Genomic DNA, 17,896 nt, shown 5'->3' with positions numbered 1-17,896 from the left:
ATTATTAAAAAGTAAAAAAACAAAACAAACAAACAAACAAAAAAAACAGATGCTGGCAAGGCTACCGAGAAAAGGGAATGCTTATACACTGTGGCAGGAATGTAAATTAGTTCAGCCACTATGAAAAGCAGTTTGGAGATTTTTCAAAGAACTTAAGACAGAACTCTCCTTTGACCCAGAAATTCATTACTGGTTTTATATCCAAAAGAAAATAAATTTTTGTACCAAAAAGTCACATGCACCCATATGTTCATTGCAGCACTATTCACAAAAGCAAAGACATGAAATCAACATAGCTGCCCATTATTGGTGGATTGGATAAAGAATCTTTTTTCTGTACTATAAAAGATTATACTATACATATTCATTTACATGTGAAATATATACACATATGGATACTTATGTAATACTATATATAACACACAACTATACATATGTAATGCATGAACTACAGTGCATACATATCACGTGTGTGTAAATATACATGTAAAAACAAAATACATATATTAGTAGATGTGTAAAATATTGAATATGTACATAAATTTATGTATAGTATTTGTATAGAATACATAAGATACATTTATACCTAGATAGTATGAGATATACATGCACTTATATTGTAAAATATGTATTTTGGGATGTAAAATTATATATATCATACATATAAGATATTTGCATATATTTAATGTCATTTAATATAATTCGTGTATTTATATTCAATGTGTATGATTTGTATGGTATATATAATTACTTAACATGTACATTATAAAACATATATGTAAACATAGTAAATGTATTATTAATAAATATATATATTTATAATTAAAATCACTGCAGTTGGCCAGGTGCTATGGCTCACACTTGTAATCCACCACTTTGGGAGGCGAGATGGGAGAATTGCTTGAGGCCAGGGGTTCGAGACCAGCCTGAGAAACACAGCAAGACCCCATCTCTATAAAAAATAAAAAACATAGCCAGGTGTGGTGGGAGGCACCTTTAGTCCTAGCTACTTGGGAGGCTGAGGCGGGAATATTGCTTGAGCCCAGGAGGTTGAGGCTGGAGTGAGCCATGATCGTGTCACTGCACTCCAGCCTGGGTGACATTAGAGACCTAATGTACGTATAGCATGATGAATGTAGTAAATCCTAATAGACACCTGAAATTAGACTCTAACAACAACAACAAAAAATCACTGTAGCCTTTCTACATTCATGTAAGTGTCACATGGCTATTTTGAGGTTAAGCATAACCTCAACTTGTGAAGGGCATTGCAGGTGGGTCAGCATATGGCACTGAGTGAACGTTTGCTGCATGAGTGAAGGATGGGTACAGAGCAAAGTGTAAGGAGTGTCTTTCAGCTGCTATGTTCTGCTCAAGGCTGGTTTCTTTATGTGTTGAAGAGGAAGCCACAGGCATGAAGAAGACTTGGCATGACTGATTATGAGCAGCGGATCAATATGTTGCATATCAGGGCTCATGATGGAAATCAAAGCAGAGGAGACTCGAGATCTAGTGGGATTTGTATCATTAGTGAAGTGGAGGGAGAGATGCAGCACATTTACGTGAGACCATGGGTGGGTGGGGGTGTCATTTGCAGTTACTCGCCCAGTACTGAAAGGCACCCAATAGCACACTATGGGAAGTGAAATAAGCCATGCACAGAGAGCCACATACTGCGTGATTCCCACTTACATGTGGAATATTAGAAAGGTCAAACTCAGAGAGTAGTAACAGAGAGTAGAATGGCAGTTACCAGGGGTGGAGGGTGGAGGGTGGGGGGACTGGGGAGATACTTGTCAAAGGGCAGAAACTTTCAGCTATAAGAGGAAAAACTGTTAGAGACCTAATGTATAGCATGGTGAACATAGTGAATCCTAATATGTACTTGAAATTTTCCAAGAGTTATCTCAAATGTTCTCACCACACACACAAAGACACACACACACACCCCCCACACACAATGGTAACTGTAAGATGTGTATATATTAATTATCTTGTTTCAGACATTTTACAATATATACATACATCAAGACATCATATTGTACACTCTAAATATATGTAATTTTTTTGTTAATCATAACTCAAAGCTGGAAAAAGGCACTCAATATATATTGTTTCCTTAATTCTTTAACGCCACACTCTAATCCTCTTAAAATATATCTTATCATAAAATCTAGGCCCTGAAATCCTGAAAACAGCAACAACAACAACAACAACAGATAACAACCAGTATACCTGCCTCACTAATCTAATGAATTCTCCTTCATTAACACCTGCAAACACTATTTTTTTTAAAGCGTCCACTTCTGGTGATGACAGAGTGACTGGTGGTAGACTGAACTTCCTGATACAGAAAACTACAAACCTGGATGCATTCTATCTGGCAACAGTTTTCAGGCACTGATAAGAGGTCATGCAAGAGTGAAATTCACACAAGAAGGGAACCTAGCAAGCCAAGCCCCATGACCTCCCTGTTCCCTTTCAGGGGATAATTCCTCTCCCAGTAGATACAACTGGAACTGGCCTCTGGGCCAAACAAAGCAGTCATTGATATGGTTTGGCTGTGTCCCCACCCAAATCTCATCTTGAATTGAGCTCCCATAAAGCAGGACATTAGGAAGGAAGACAGCTTCTGGGGAGGGGCCCCGTTCTGTGTGGGAAACATGCTAGGGGAGAAGAAAAGACCCACACACGATACCTTTAACAGTAAACAACCTTTGTCCCACGTAAATGGCAATGCAGATAGAATAAGCAAATGATACAATAAGCAAATGGATATAATAAGCAAATTGCAATGGGGAGGGCAGAAGGGAAAAGATATACATCTATTTACACTCACCAGACTATGGAGGATTCACCACCACACCGGGAAGCAACAGCCTGGGCTCCAGAGTCGGCCACTCGTCCATGCACAGACCAGGAGAGGTCTCATGAAGCTTCAGCACAGTCTGGGACCCTGGCTCTTTTTGTAAGGAGTTGTTTGGCATGAGGCCCAGCCACGAGGGCCCTTCACGACTGGGTTCAAGGAACACAAAAGGTCAACTTGTTTTTGCGGTTGTCTGTTGTTTTTCAATAACTAATGAATAGGAATAGATTGAAATAGAGATTTCTCCGAAACAGCGCTGGATGAACGCCTCAAGGGGCTCACACAACCTGTTCCAGGACTTGGTGACCATTGTTTGTCTCCGTGTTCAATTGAGTTCAAATTTAATATTTAACTTTTCCTCCACAGGCCCTCAGAAATTTGTGTCAGTAAATGTGGGAGGGCAGATATCTTTTTGACATACTAGCTTCCTTTTTTTTTTTTGAAAGTGCACAGCAGTGGGAATGCCAGTCACATGGGAATTCTATTTTTAGTTGTTTGATGAATTGCCACACTGTTTTCTATAGTGGCTGTACTAATATACTTTCCCACCAACATTGTACAAGGGTTCCCCTTACTCTGCATCCTCACCAGCATCCATTATTTTTCGGCTTTCTGATAAAAGCCATTTTAACTGGAGTGAGATAATTTCTCATTGTGGTTTTGGTTTGCATTTCCCTCATGTGGTGATGTTGAACAGTGTTTCATGTACCTCTTGACCAACTGATGAACAAAATATGATACATATACACAATGGAGTATTATTCAGCCATAAAAAGAATAAAATTAAAATTATGTTATTTGCTGCAACATGGATGGAATTGGAGGACATTATGTTAAGTGAAATAAGCCAGGAACAGATGGACAAATATCACGTCTTCTCATTCATATGTGGGAGCTAAAAACATGGATCTCATGAAAGTAGAGAGTTGATTGGTGGTTACCGGAGGCTATGAATGGAGGGGGAAAGGAGAGAGGTTGTTTTGTGGGCACAAAAATGCAGTTGGATAGAATGAATAAGATCTAGTATTCAGTAGTACAGCAAGGCAACTACAGTTAACAATAATTTGTCGTATGATTTAAAGTTGCTGGAGGGGAGTAATTGAAATGTTTCCAACATAAAGAAAGGGTGCAGGTTTGGGGAGATGGAGACCCAGTTGCCCTGGTTTATCATTAGACATTCTATGCATGCATCAAAATACCACATGACCCCACAATATATATAACTATTTTGTATCTACAAAAAAAGTTCTGCGGCTGGGCTCGGTGGCTCACGCCTGTAATCCCAGCACTTTGGGAGGCCGAGGTGGGTGGATCACCTCAGGTCAGGAGTTCGAGACCAGTCTAACCAACATGGTGAAACCCCATCTCTACTAAAAATACAAAATTAGCCGGGTGCAGTGGCACATGCCTATAATCCCAGCTACTTGGGAGGCTGAGGCAGGAGAATCGCTTGAACCTGGGAGGTAGAGGTTGTGGTCAGCCGAGATATCGCACCATTGCACTCCAGACTGGGCAGTAAGAGTGAAACTCCATCTCAAAAAAAAAAAAAAAAATCTGCCTCAGGGTTCTGTATCCATAAATTCAACAAACCTGGGATCAAATTTTTTTTTTTTTTTTTTGCCAGGCACAGTAGCTCACACCTGTAATCCCAGCACTTTGGCAGGCCAAGGAAGGAGGATCACTTGAATCCAGGAGTTTGAGATCAGCCTGGACAACATAGTGAGACCCTGTCTCTACAAAAAATAAACTATGCACCTAGTCCCAGCTATTCAGGAGGCTGAGGTGGGAGGATCACTTGAGCCTGGGAGGTGGAGGCTGCAGTGAGCTGTGATTGTGCCACTGCGCTCTGAGTGACAGAGCAAGAACCCTGTCTCCAAAAAATATTTGTATGAAACCAATAAAAATAATACTAATTTAAAAACCAAGATAGTCTAACAACTATTTACATAGCATTTACATTGTATTAGGTATTATATGTAATCTAGAGATGATTTAAAGTATTCAGGAGTAAGCACTAGGTTATATATAAATAGTACTTCATTTTATGCAGAGGACTTGGGCAGCCTGAGATTTTGGTGCCTGAGATGGTCCCAGAACTAATCCCTACAGACATACTGAGAGGCAACTGCATGTCTATATCTATAGATATCAAGGTCGCAAGAGACAGATTGTTGGGGGGACGCCTTTACATGAGTTAGAGACAGAGAACAGAGAGATAAGATCCACAATTATTAAATACACTGTAGTGGAAGTTTTTCCAGGATATTTTGCCCCCAGTATTACTGAAAAAGCTGGTGAAGTGTGGAGCCAAGCGAGAGCTGTGGGCTCTCACGGCAGGGTCGCAGGGTCGCCCGCCTCCTGGACACATTTGTAGGCCAGGGAAGCCTACCGGCCAGGAGGTGTGAAATAGGAAAAGCCAGACCTGGGGGCCGACAAGGAGAAGTCCTCAAGCTAAGAAATGGCATTTCAAAAGGCAGTGAAAGCGACAATTCTTGTTGGAAGAGGTGCTCTTGCAACTGTTTAGGCCTTTCTCAGTTTGCTTATCACAGAAGGAAACAAATGAGCCTGGTCTATGTTGAAGCAGCAGACTGCATTTCAGAACCCGTTAACAGGGAGCCTCCTTCCAGAGACGCTCAGCTACTGACTTTGCAAAAATATATCTGAAGTTGATATCCTTGTTATGGAAGGAGAAGCAACAGGAAGTGGCTGTGTACTAGATGCCGTCACCAGAGGATTAAAAACAGCCTTGTAGAAAGAGATGGTTTCCCATCAGTGACCAGCAGCAGAAGCACTAAATTGATCCATGGTGGTGTGAGATATGTTCAGAAGGCCATGATGAAATTGGATATTGAGCAGTATAGGATGGTAACAGAAGCCCTTGATGAGCCTGCCAACCTGCCAGAAATTGCTCCCCTTTTATCAGCTCCATTGTCTATTATGCTTCCAGTTTACAAGTGGTGGCAGTTACCTTACTACTGGGTAGGAATCGAGCTGTATGATTTTGTTGCAGGAAGTAATTGCCTGAAAAGCAGTATGTCCTCAGCAAATCAAGAGCCCTTGAACATTGCCCAATGCTCCAGAAGGACAAACTGGTAGGAGGAATTGTCTACTATGATGGGCGACATAACGATGCATGAATGAATCTTGCCATTGAGCTGACTGCTGACAGATATGGGGATGCCACAGTCAATGACAGGGAGGTAGTGAGCTTGCTCAAGCAGACAGACACCAAGACAGGGAAACTGCATGTGAGTGGTGCATGGTGCAAGGATGTTCTCAAAGGGCAGGAATGTGACATGAGAGCCAAATGTGTTATCAATGCCACGGGACATTTCACAGACTCTGTGTGCAAAATGGATGATAAGGACGCTGCAGCTATCTGCCAGCCAAGTGCTGGTGTCCATATTGTGATGCCTGCTTATTGCAGCCCAGAGAGCATGGGACTTCTTGAACAGTGATGGGCGAGTTATTTTCTTCTTACCCTGGCAAAAGATGATGACTGCTGGCACTACTGATACTCCAACTGGTATTACACACCATCCACTTCCTTCAGAAGAAGATATTAACTTCATTTTGAATGAAGCGCGTAATTACCTGAGCTGTGATGTTGAAGTGAGAAGAGGGGGGACATCCTGGCCACATGGAGCGGTATCCATCCCCTTGTTACAGATCCCAAATCTGCAGATTCTCAGTCTATGTCCTGAAATCATGTTGTCGATGTCAGTGAGAGAGGCCTTATTACTACGGCAGGTGGAAAGGGGACAACTTACCGGTCTATGGCAGAAGATACCCTAAATGCTATCAAAACCCATAATTTGAAAGCGGGACCAAGTAGAACAGCTGGGCTTTTCCTTCAAGGGGGTAAAGACTGGAACCCCACACTCTACATGAGGCTCGTCCAGGATTATGGACTTGAAAGCGAGGGGCCACAGCATCTTGCCGCCCCCTATGGTGATAAGGCTTTTGAGGTAGCCACAATGGCAAGTGTGACTAGCAAAAGGTGGCCTATTGTTAGAGTACATCTTGTGTTAGAATTTCCATATATTGAAGCAGAGGTGAACTATGGGATTAAGGAGGATTCCTGCACCACTGTGGATATGATTTCACATCGTACTTGCCTGGTTTTTTTTTTTTTTTTTTTTTTTTTGAGACAGAGTTTCATTCTTGTCACCCAGGCTGGAGTACAATGGCACGATCTCGGCTCACTGCAATCACTGCCTCCCAGGTTCAAGTGATTCTCCTGCCTCAGCCTCCTGAGTACCTGGAGTTACAGGCATGCATCACCATGCCTGGCTAATTTTGTAGTTTTAGTAGAGATAGGGTTTCTCCATGTTGGTCAGGCTGGTCTCAAACTCCTGACCTCAGGTGATCCTCCTGCCTCGGCCTCACCTGGCCTTTCTAAATGTCCGGGCAGCAGAGGAAGCCCTACCCAGGACTGTGGAACTGATGGGCAGAGAACAGAATTGAGATGATTATAAGAAACAGGAACAATGTGTAACAGCCAGGAAGTTTCTATATTATGAAACAGACTATAAATCTTGATCAGAACAGTTAACAGACGGCTCTGAAATTAGCCTACTGCCTTCAGACACTGACAGGTATACGAAGAGATTTCATAAGTTTGATGCAGACCAGAAAGGCTTTATTACCATTGTTGATGTTCTGCATGTATTAGAGAGTATTAATGTTCAAATGAATGAAAATACACTCCATGAAATTCTAAATGAAGTCGATTTGAATAAAAATGACAGGCTGAACTCAATGAATTTTTGCAGCTGATGAGTGCTATTCAAAAAGGAAGGGTGTCTGGAAGCCAGCTTGCTATACTAATGAAAACTGCAGAAGAGAACCTCAACAGAAGAGTTCCAATTCCAGTGGATCATAGTTACAGGAGGGACCGGGCTTAGGACGTGACTGGCCCGGGCAGATCTGTGTTTGTTAAACAGGTCTTGTGTATATTTTGCTATGAATGAAGTTCCTTTAAAGATAAAGAAAAGCACACTTTTCTTCTTTTGAGCATATCTGCTTTTACTTAAAATCTGCTAAATGCTAAAACACACAGTCCTTCACCAATCCCAGAGACTCGTTTGGAACTGATTCCAAGCCATTACTATGAATAAAGTACCCCAGCATTTTGTGTAAGTTCTTTTTTTTTTCAAGATGGAGCCTCAGTCTGTCACCCAGGTTGGAATGCAGTAGTGCAATCTTGGCTCACTGCAACCTCCACCTCCCAGGTTCAAGCAATTCTCTTGCCTCAGCCTCCCGAGTAGTTAGGATTACAGGCGTCTGCCACCACATCCGGCTAATTTTTGTATTTTTAGTAGAGATGGGGTTTCACCATGTTGGCCAGGCTGATCGTGAACTCCTGACCTCGTGATCCACCCACGTCGGCCTCCCAAAGTGCTGGGATTACAGTCGTGAGCCACCACACCCAGCCATAAATTCTGAATTAAACCTGTAAAGCTTCCTTATCTGATTTAAGAAAGGAAGACAAGAAATAGGGGGGAATGAACTTCTTCGAAATTCATTCCAAGCACAAAAGGAAAATTTTTCCCTTTGCATGTAAACTTCACCTTAGTTGATTCTGTTGGGGTTGGCATGGGTATGCAGGGATTGCCTTTTATTATCAAGTGATTTATTTCAAGCGACTTTAAGGGGTTTCAGGTGAAGGAACCCCCATCTGTGCTGGAGAGTTGGATACTCCTTTCAATAGCCACACCAGAGTCATAACAATGATGATAATGCTGGATTATTTGTTAAGCCAGGGTTGTCTGCCTCATATCCATCATGCTGTTTGCAATATTCCTGCTTTCCATCAATGTATACCGAGGGTAACTTTAGGATTTCTGCTACTAAATGCATGATCCCTCTTCTGCTTCAGTTTCTGGCTTTGCTTTGTCTGTTTCAAAATATGTAGCTTTCTCTTTGGTACAACAACAAACTCATTTTCACTTTTCTTAAATATACTGTGTTATCATTGGTTTTGTTTTCTCTTTCTTATGTATCTGTAAAGATTTTTGGCATATAAATGTAATATTAAAGTCAGTGATGGTATAACTCGCAATGTTTGCATCATGTCCATCTTTTTTAAGGAGTGAAAAAGTCCTACGATGTTTTTAAAGAATAGCAAGTGTAAGCTCAGTACTAGAGTGACTACACACAATGCATGTTTTCATATGTGGCACTTTTATGTAGTGTGTTGGGTTATTGTTCTAGATCGGACTGTAAAATACTATGTTCGAGGCTGGGTTGTCATTTTTGTCACTGTCTTGGTGTTTTATGGCCATTATTTATTACTTTTGATATAGAGAATGAGCTCTGTGCATTTATAAAGCAATAAGACGATGTATTTAATGTGCTTTGTTTTTAACTGAATAAGAACCAGAAGCATGAATCAATAAAACTGATTAAAATGGTCAAAAAAAAAAAAAAGCTGAAGTGTTTTTTTCTTTAAAACACATGCAGAACACACATTCGCGCCCTTGTGTGCACACACACACAACTCCCACACACACACCAGCCAAACGATCTATCTAAATGGGGCTGTGGTGGGGAGAGCTCTGGGCAATGGCATCTTACCAAACGTGCAGTGCTCTGGAGACAGTGACACTCTTTTTGTTTATTTCAGATATAAAACAATGCAGGCTCTGTCCTGAAGATCATCATCCAAACAAGAAAAGGGAACATGCGTTCCCAAATAGGGGGCCTTCCTGGCCTATGATGAAACTTTGGGCCTGGCTCTGGGATGCACAGCCTTGTTCTACTCTGCCCTCTCTGTTCTGATCCTTGTGGAGCTTGTGTGGCACCGAAACACTCCCATGGTCAGGACCAGCAACCTGACTCTGAGCTACCCCCGTGTTGTCTCCCTCACGCTCTGCTTTCTCTCTTCCTTGCTCTTCATCAGCCGCCCCAGCCCTGCCACCTGCCTCCTCTGATGGACCACTTTGCAGCTACGTTCACAGTGGCTGTGTCTTCTGCAGGGCCTTCCAGGCTACAAGGCCAGCAAGCAGGATCCGAAAGTGGATGGGTCCCCAAAAAACACATTCTGTTGTCTTCCTTTGCTCCTGTATCCAAGGGACCCTCTGTGGAATCTGGCTGGGGACAGAGCCTCCCTTCGTAGACAACGACCCTCAGTCCGTGCCTGGCTACATCATTATCCAGTGTAATGAGGGCTCTGTCACTGCCTTCCACTCTGTCTTGGGCTATCTGGGCTTCTTGGTTTTGGGGACCCTTGCTGTAGTCTTTCTGGCAAGGAACCTGCCTGATGCCTTCAATGAAGCCAAGTTCCTCACCTTCAGCATGCTGGTGTCCTGTGGTGTCTGGGTGTCCTTCCTCCCAAGTTACTACAGCACCCAGGGCAAGGCCAGAGTGGCCGTGAGATCTTCTCCATCGTGGGCTCCAGCGCTGGGTTACTTGGCTGCATCTTTGCTCCCAAGTGCTATGTGATCCTCCTTCATCTAGAAAGGAACATTCTTCAATGTTTAAAGAAGAAGCCTAGTCCAGGCATGGTGGCTCACGCCTGTGATCCCACACTTTGAAGGCCAAGGCAGCTGGATCGCTTGAGCCCAGCAGTTTGAGAGCAGCCTGGGCAATGTGGTGAAACCCTATCTCTACAAAATATACAGAAACTAGCTGTGGGTGGTAGTATGCATCTGTAGTCCCAGCTACTCAGGAGACCGGAGGTGGGAGGATTGCTTAAGCCTCAGAGGTCAAGGTTACAGTGAGCTAAGATCACACCACTGCACTCTAGCCTGGGAAACAGAGCATGACTCTGTCTAAATAAATAAACAAAAAGCCTGAGAAACCATAAACAGACGAAACAATAAACAGGCTGAGAAAAGGAACTGTAATGATCATTAGTGGCAGAGAATTTGTAACCTAATTGTGGAAAGCACACCTGAAAATTAGCAAAGATTGAATGAACAATTTTTAAAAAATGGCAATGAAAGATAGGAAATTTACAGAGGCAAAATCTGAATATCCAGTGAATAATAAAAATATTCTGGCTGGCTCAAAGGTAGTGACTTCTACCAGTTTATTGTCCACAGTCATTACAGACCAAATTCCTTGTTCTACTCTTTCCCCCCTCCTAATGCACTTGACTAGTCTTTAACGAAGAAAAAAAAAAAAAAAAGATGCTAAGCCTGATAGTCAAAAATTCAAATTTAAAAAAACATAAAATAGTTAATTACTTCTCAGCACAATGGCAAAAATTACAAATCTGGAATCACTAAGTGTTGATTGGGATATGGAGCACAAAGTGAGGGCATTGGGAAGGGTGAGGTCTGTGAAGACGCTAGAACTACTGACTGGGATTTTAGCACCGAAATCAACCTCAAAGTTCAATTGCTCACCCTTTGGTTATGTTACAGATGGTGCAATGCTGGGTCACAGAGCTTACCCCAGGTCCCCAAGCGAAGTCAGTGGCAGTGCCTGGACGGGAAGTTCATCCCCATCCATTTTCACTTGCGGAATCTCAGGGCTCGGTAAAGAACCACGATTGACGGAGGTCGCACAGCAACTGGTATGACAGGGACGGGTTTCCGGAATTCCAGTGTCTTAACACCAAGCCCTGTAGTACTTCTCAGAGATCAAAACCACTGCTCTTGTGTGCTCAGAAGACAGTTTAGTGGTCATAAAATCCAATACATCCAACTTGCAGATCAACACACAAAGACCCTGGAGGAAGGTGGGGCGGTAATTTCTCCCAGTCTCCAAAGAAAAGGCAAGAATGGTGATCATCAAAGCCGCTGGCACTTGAAGGGTCATTGTGTGCCGGCCATTGCTCTGAGGTTCCCTTAATTCTCACAACTCCCTACATTTTAACATCAAATTCTAACATCATCCTCACTTCACCTATGGGGAAACTGAGACACAGGGCATCATCCTCACTTCACCTATGCAAAAACTGAGACACAGAGGGCACCATCCTCACTTCACCTACGGGGAAACTGAGACACAGAGGGTGTCTCTTGCCTGAGGCCCTGAAATAGCACAGCAGGGGCACCAGACATTATTTCACAAAAAGGGAAACCGAGGCCCAGAGAGGGTGAAAGGTCACCGGCTCACCCTCTCAAGGACGAGTGGTATAGGGTAGGTGGCCTCAAAGACAGAGAGGTTGGCTCAGAACCCACGGCCCCTTCAAATCAGCTTTCTCCCCTCCCGTAGGCAGCTATTAAGTCACAGGGGAACTGGGAGGGGCCGTTACCATGGAGACTGGAAGCCCATTCAGAAACAGGGTGGAAACTGGGAGTCGCCCTCATCTCCCAGGGCACCACTTTGGAGCCAGCATTTTCGGCCTCGGAAATGAGGCCCAGAGCGCCTCCGCGCGAGCAGCCCCAACCTCCCCGCAGGCGACATGCGACACCGACCGGGTGATCGAGGCTCGGGAATCCCCACACTTCACGCACGCAGAACGAGGACAGAGACGCCTCAATGCGCGTGTGCAACTCTACACCGTCCTTTAAAGAAGGCCGTGTGGCCTCTCCACCAATCGGAATCCTGCTTTTTCCTTGGTCCCGCCTTATTCCCAGACTTCCGGCGTCTCGCCGGCTGCAAAACAACCCTAAACTAGAGGGCTCGGCAACTCCCAGAGACTTCTGGATATTGTAGTCCCAAAGATGCAGAGCGATAGGAGGAGCACGTTTTAGTAAAAAGCAGCTTAGAAGAAAAATTTCTATACCAGTGATGATTCGGCGGGTTGGAAACGCTTGTTAAGATGATTTCATCCACTGTTATTTGTGGGGGAAGCAGGAGGTAAGGAGAAGGAAGGCGGCCGCAGAGGCTTCTGGGAATTCTAGTTCAGCGCACTGAGCAAGGGCTGGGAGCTGCGACCTTCGCCCCGGATCCGGAAGTGGTCGCCGAGGCCTCCTAGCAGCCAATGTGAATGCGACAAGTCCCTGGTCCAGGCGCCCCGCTCTCCCCGGCCCAGCTCGCCAGGTCCTACCACGATGCCTGACTCGGTTGCGGCTTTGGGACCGGTTGTAGGGGGCTTGACCGTCACTAGTAGACGTTTCTGATTGTGTCGCGGTCACCATGGTAACGACTTTAGCTTCCCTTCCGCCCTTGCGGTGACGTCACTGGCGGAGGCCGGACTGGGGTGGGTTGGGGAGCGGGAGTGCGCATGCGCGTGGGGCGAGGCTGAGGGAGGAGGGAGAGATTCGTGGGAGGACGGCACCCGGGGATGGGACTGGAGGAGTTTCCGTGACCTTGCGGGCTGTTTGTGCTGAGGGGCAGCTTTATTTAAATAATAATATGCGTGCAGGCGCCCTGCATGATTCCTGGCCGCGTGCTTTCTAGTAAGTGCGCAGAGACTTTTCGCAAGAATTGATTCACTCTTTTTTTCCTTCCCTCCCGATTTTTGATTGGAAACTCAGACTTCCTTTCTCGCCTGTCGCCAGGTTAACTAGGTCACTGTTTGCTCTCAGTAGCAACCCTGCCTCCCGCAGTTCGCTTGGTCCTTGATTACAGGTTCGTGCTGTGCATTCATTCATTCAGTGAGAGCCGAATAAGTACTAGTGGCCAAGGAGACAGCAGTGAGCTCAACAGCTGAATGGCCTCAGACCTTACCGAGTTTCTCAATACCAGGGTTATTGACATTGGGGGCAGACATTGCTTTGTTCTCGGGGGCTGCCCTGTGCGTTGTAGGATGTTGAGGATCTTCCCTCACCTCACCCACGGGATGCCAGGAAAAATCCTCTCCAGCCCCCAACTCCTGGTTGTGACAACCAAAAATGTCTCCAGACATTGCCAAATGTCCCCTGGGGGCTGAAGTCAACCTACTGAGAACTGCCGCCCTAGAAGTTTTCCAACACTCTTCTATACCTTCCCATAACTTGGTCACCCAGGAAACTCTCACCAGGTGATTGAACTCTGATATGAATGGACATGATCTGACACATTAACTTCATTTTACATAAAATTTAAGAGCACTCCCCTCATCAAAGGGAAGGGATGATTAAATGTACAAAGGCCATTAATGGTATCCAGGAGAAGTTACAAAAAACTAACATCAAGCACCTGGGCATATAATCATCTGGTTAGCATATGAAACCTTCTAATGATAAATGGGTTTATAAAGTTAGTTTAAAAATTAGTTACTACTGGGTTCCCCCAAAATAAAATATATCATTTTTGCGTAAGTTGTCTATGGAGGGATTGGCATTCTCTTCTGATGTGGTTTGCCTGTGTCCCCACCCAAATCTCATCTTGAGTTCCCACATGTGGGAGGGACCCCGTGGGAGGTAATTGAATCATGGGGGCAGGTCTTTCCCATGCTGTTCTTGTGATAGTGAATAAGTCTCACGAGATCTGATGGTTTTTTATAAAGGGGAGGTTCCCTGCTCAAGCTCTCTTCTCTTGTCTGCCGCCATGTGAGACGTGCCTTTGACCTTCTGCCATGATTGTGAGGCCTCCCCAGCCACGTGAAACTGTAAGTCCATTAAACCTTTCTTTTGTAAATTGCCCAGTCTTGGATATGTCTTTATCAGCAGCGTGAAAACAGACTAATATATCTTCCATCTGTCTGTCATCAACTTACTGGGTGGTTTCCGTGGCTTTTAGCAGTTTCTTTATTACATTTTAAAGGATCAGCCCTGTTTGCACATGAATTGCTGTAAGAAAAGACGAGAGCTTCCTAGGAGCTGTTATGCAAACACAGCCATATCAACTCAGTCAGAATGTCTGGAGATGGGAGCCCAGACCTCTGCACTTACAAATAAACAATCATAATCACAGCAGCAGCAGTAACAGTACCTGGCACTAACAAGCATGGTGTGCTGACAATGCCTGAACTATGGTTGCAGGATTTCTGTGGAAACACCATCTTTAATTCTCACGATGACTGTATGAAATAGATACAGTCTATATCCCCATTTAACAGAGGAGGACATGGGGACACAAACACGTAAGATAAGTGCAGCTGAAGAGTGGAGTATTTTTTGTTTTACATTTTTAATTCTGGGATAATTTTGTATTTACAGAAAAGTTGCAATGATATAGTCCAGAGCTTTCTCACGTACCCCTTCCCCACTTCCCCTGCTGTTGACATCTTACATAAGCCTAGTAGATGTGTCAGAACCGTAACATTGCTACAGTACTCTTAACGCCAGACTTTATTCACATTTCCCCAGTTTTTTCTCTAACGTCCTTTTCCTGTTCTGGGGTCACATGTGGGACACCACATGACATTTAGTTGCCAGGTCTTCCTGCCCTCCTCTGATCTGCAGCGGTGACTCTGACTCTCCTTGTTTTTGGTGACCTTGACAGTTGTGAGGTGTGCGGACCGGGTGTTCTGTACAGTGTCCCTCCATTTGGAATTGTCTGATGCTTGCTTATGATTAGACTTGGATTATGGGCAGGAACTGACTTTTAAACTTTTTAAAAAATTTTAATGAAAAATTTAACATTGATACTTGGTTCAGTTATCAGACAACCTTTAACCCTGTTTGGAACAACTTGGATATGTGGATCTACTTTTTAACTATAAATGTTAGAAAATGTAATTGCAGATCAATTTTAGCATTCAAATTGAGATGCACCATATGTGAAAAATACACAATGGATTTCAAAGACTTCATACAAAATGAAGGATATAACTGATTTCATTAATAATTGTTTGTGTTGGTTACATATTGAAATGTATCTTGGATATATTGAATTAAATCGTACATATTATTCAAATTGATTTTACCGGGTTCTGGGCTAATAGGAAGTGTGAAATAAGTGTGGCTCACGGATTTTTATTGGCTAACACCGCCCTAGATAATGACAATACATTAATTGAGAACTATGTACCAGGCAGTGTGTTTTAGAAATATTGTCTCATTTAGAACACATGAACACAGAGAGGGGAACAACACGCACTGGGGCCTGTTGGGGTATGGGGTTGCGGGGAGGGAGAGCACTGGGAAAAATAGCTAAGGCCTGCTGGGCTGAATACCTAGGTGATGGATTGATAGGGGCAGCAAACCACCATGGCACACGTTTACCTGTGTAACAAAGTGGCACAGCCTGCACATGTACCCTGGAACTTAAAAATTAAAAAAATATGTATTATCTCATTTAAAGTTTACCTCTATGAGGCAAGCTCAGTAGACTGTTTCTTAAACTCCACTTTAAAATGATCCCTGGGGTAAAAGAAGTTTCCATCCGTCTGTGAAATATACCAACTGATGCTTCAGGCTCACTGAATGCCCCTGGCTAGTGCAGTGCTTTCTAATATGCCTTCGTTCTTCTCTATCGGTTCAGTTATGTGACTACCAAGAGCTAGTTGAGTTGCATTTATTCGAAACCTTTTCATTCTAATGGGTTTTATTTCAATGATGTAATGCAATCACATTTAACATAAATGAGGAAAATATGAGTGCGTCGGCAAAGAATTGTTTCCACCAAAACAATAGTTCAGTGGGAAAGATGCGATAAAGGTCGATTGTTAGTAAGAGCAACAACAAAATATACGTCAAGTTGGAATGGGCAAGATGGCCATAGGGATGATTTTTTCTTTTTTTTTAATGCAGCGAGGATTTTGCTTAAATAGCTTTGCAAGCATGCCTGTGTCTGCACTGCCCTTTTAAGGTACAAAGTGGAAATTGTAGGTCCATAGACCTATAGAACACCACCCCCCCCCCCCCGGTCTTATATCCAAAGATTGGCAAATGAGTGTACAATTTTACATTTTAAAACAAAATGGTAAAAGTATTTTTAATTTCCTATTGGAACCAACTTATTTGATGAACTAAGCAATGATGGTTCTGATCATGATGGTAAGAAAACTTCTACCCTACTGTTACTATCCCCATTTGACGATAAAATAAGGCATTAAGAGACGATACCCTCCCCAAGGTTGCATATTCATTAAGGGTGGAGCTGGGATTCGAACCCAAGAAACCTTTCTCCAGAGCCCAAGCTCTCAACCAGGAAATGGAACCACCTCCAGAGTAGGCAGGAAACATGCAGGCTGGAGAGCTGGACATGGCTTCCTCCTGGAACAGCCACATCCTCACACCTGTATTTCCTCGGGACAGAGCGGGGAGCCCCAAATCTTTACATAAAAGAATACGGACTTTGAAATGAGTCAAACTGGGTCAAATCTCAGCTCTGTAGCTTAGTGTGATGTTGGGAGAGCCATCAGTCCCTCTGAGCTGTAGTTTCTTCACCTGTAAAGTGCACAGTTAACTGATAGGGTTTATGACTCTTGGTAAACCACCAGCATACCTGTTAGTTCTCAGTGTGGGGGAATGGAATAACCCAAACTTTTCAGCCATTTCAACAAGTATACATTTTATTATGGAAGTAGTGGAGAGAGTCTGAGAACGATCTGGAGGAGAGATTTTAGGGGAAACCCCTGCAGTTGCCCTCTCAGCCGTTCTGGGTGCATCCTTCCAAGGCATGGCCCCCACAGACCCCTTCTGGCCATGCCTCTGGGCACCCAGGTGCCATTCCTTAAAGGACCCAGTTCATTACCCTCCACACAGGCAGTCCAGGGGACAGAGAGCTTTCTTCAGAGGTGAGAATGCCTGGGAGATGGAGGCCTTGTGAAGGCTGAGCTGAGATGGAGCAGGCTCACTAGAAAGAACAGCAGGGATCATCCCTAAGAAAGGAGAGAGAAATGTATCTGTGCATTGATTTTCATCCTCACGCATTCTCATACTCCTTGCCTGGTGCCCTGTCCCTCCACCCCACAGGGCTCTTGGTGACCTGCCTCAAGCCCACCTCCTCCCTCCAGCCTAGCCCATTCTCTGCACTCACTAGGTTCCACTAACTTTGTCCCTATGCCCACCAGGCTGTTCCAGCAGCTGGAACACGCTTCCCTCAGATCTCATGGACCCTAGCTCGGCCCCGTCACCAGGGCAAGTGTCTCCTCCTCAGAGCAGGGCTCTTCTAGAAACCAGCCAGCGGGAAGCAGCGCCCCCCTCCAGTTCCTCACTGTCCCCCAATGCCAGGCCTGAGCTTGTGTCGCACCCCTACCTCGCCACTAGAGGGCGCACCCCACAGGAGCGGGGGCTGCCCAGGCCTGGCTGCCCTGCACCC

The 17,896-nt window shown here is 44.3% G+C and overlaps 2 protein-coding genes, 1 long non-coding RNA gene and 1 pseudogene across 3 annotated transcripts in view; 2 read left to right on the top strand and 2 right to left on the bottom strand.

Annotated features, from left to right (window-relative positions):
• Positions 1–5,324: 5,324 nt before the first annotated feature.
• Positions 5,325–7,773, top strand: LOC112611951 (annotated as a pseudogene).
• Positions 7,774–9,611: 1,838 nt separating this feature from the next.
• LOC112611950 (vomeronasal type-2 receptor 26-like) lies at positions 9,612–10,312 on the top strand. The gene is given in 2 exon segments (XM_025365906.1): positions 9,612–9,807; positions 9,810–10,312. Coding segments are annotated over 2 exon segments (699 nt in total).
• Positions 10,313–10,695: 383 nt separating this feature from the next.
• Positions 10,696–12,666, bottom strand: LOC112613521. Its single transcript, XR_003116957.1, has 2 exons — positions 11,807–12,666; positions 10,696–11,722 (listed from the first exon to the last, which is right to left on the bottom strand). It is a non-coding gene; the product is annotated as an uncharacterized LOC112613521 (long non-coding RNA).
• A 4,074-nt stretch (positions 12,667–16,740) lies between these two features.
• Positions 16,741–17,896, bottom strand: part of EDDM13 (epididymal protein 13) — a 38,176-nt gene continuing 37,020 nt past the window's right edge. Inside the window, exon 15 of the mRNA XM_025369111.1 lies at positions 16,741–17,456. Coding sequence (XP_025224896.1) covers positions 17,432–17,456 — 25 coding nt within the window. The 3' untranslated portion in view covers positions 16,741–17,431. The remainder of the gene's footprint in view (positions 17,457–17,896) is intronic.

The sequence above is a fragment of the Theropithecus gelada genome, chromosome 19 (assembly GCF_003255815.1).
Source record: "Theropithecus gelada isolate Dixy chromosome 19, Tgel_1.0, whole genome shotgun sequence".
Taxonomy (NCBI): domain Eukaryota; kingdom Metazoa; phylum Chordata; class Mammalia; order Primates; family Cercopithecidae; genus Theropithecus; species Theropithecus gelada.
Note: the sequence above shows the minus strand (reverse complement) of the source record. Positions and strands in the feature narration are given on the sequence as shown.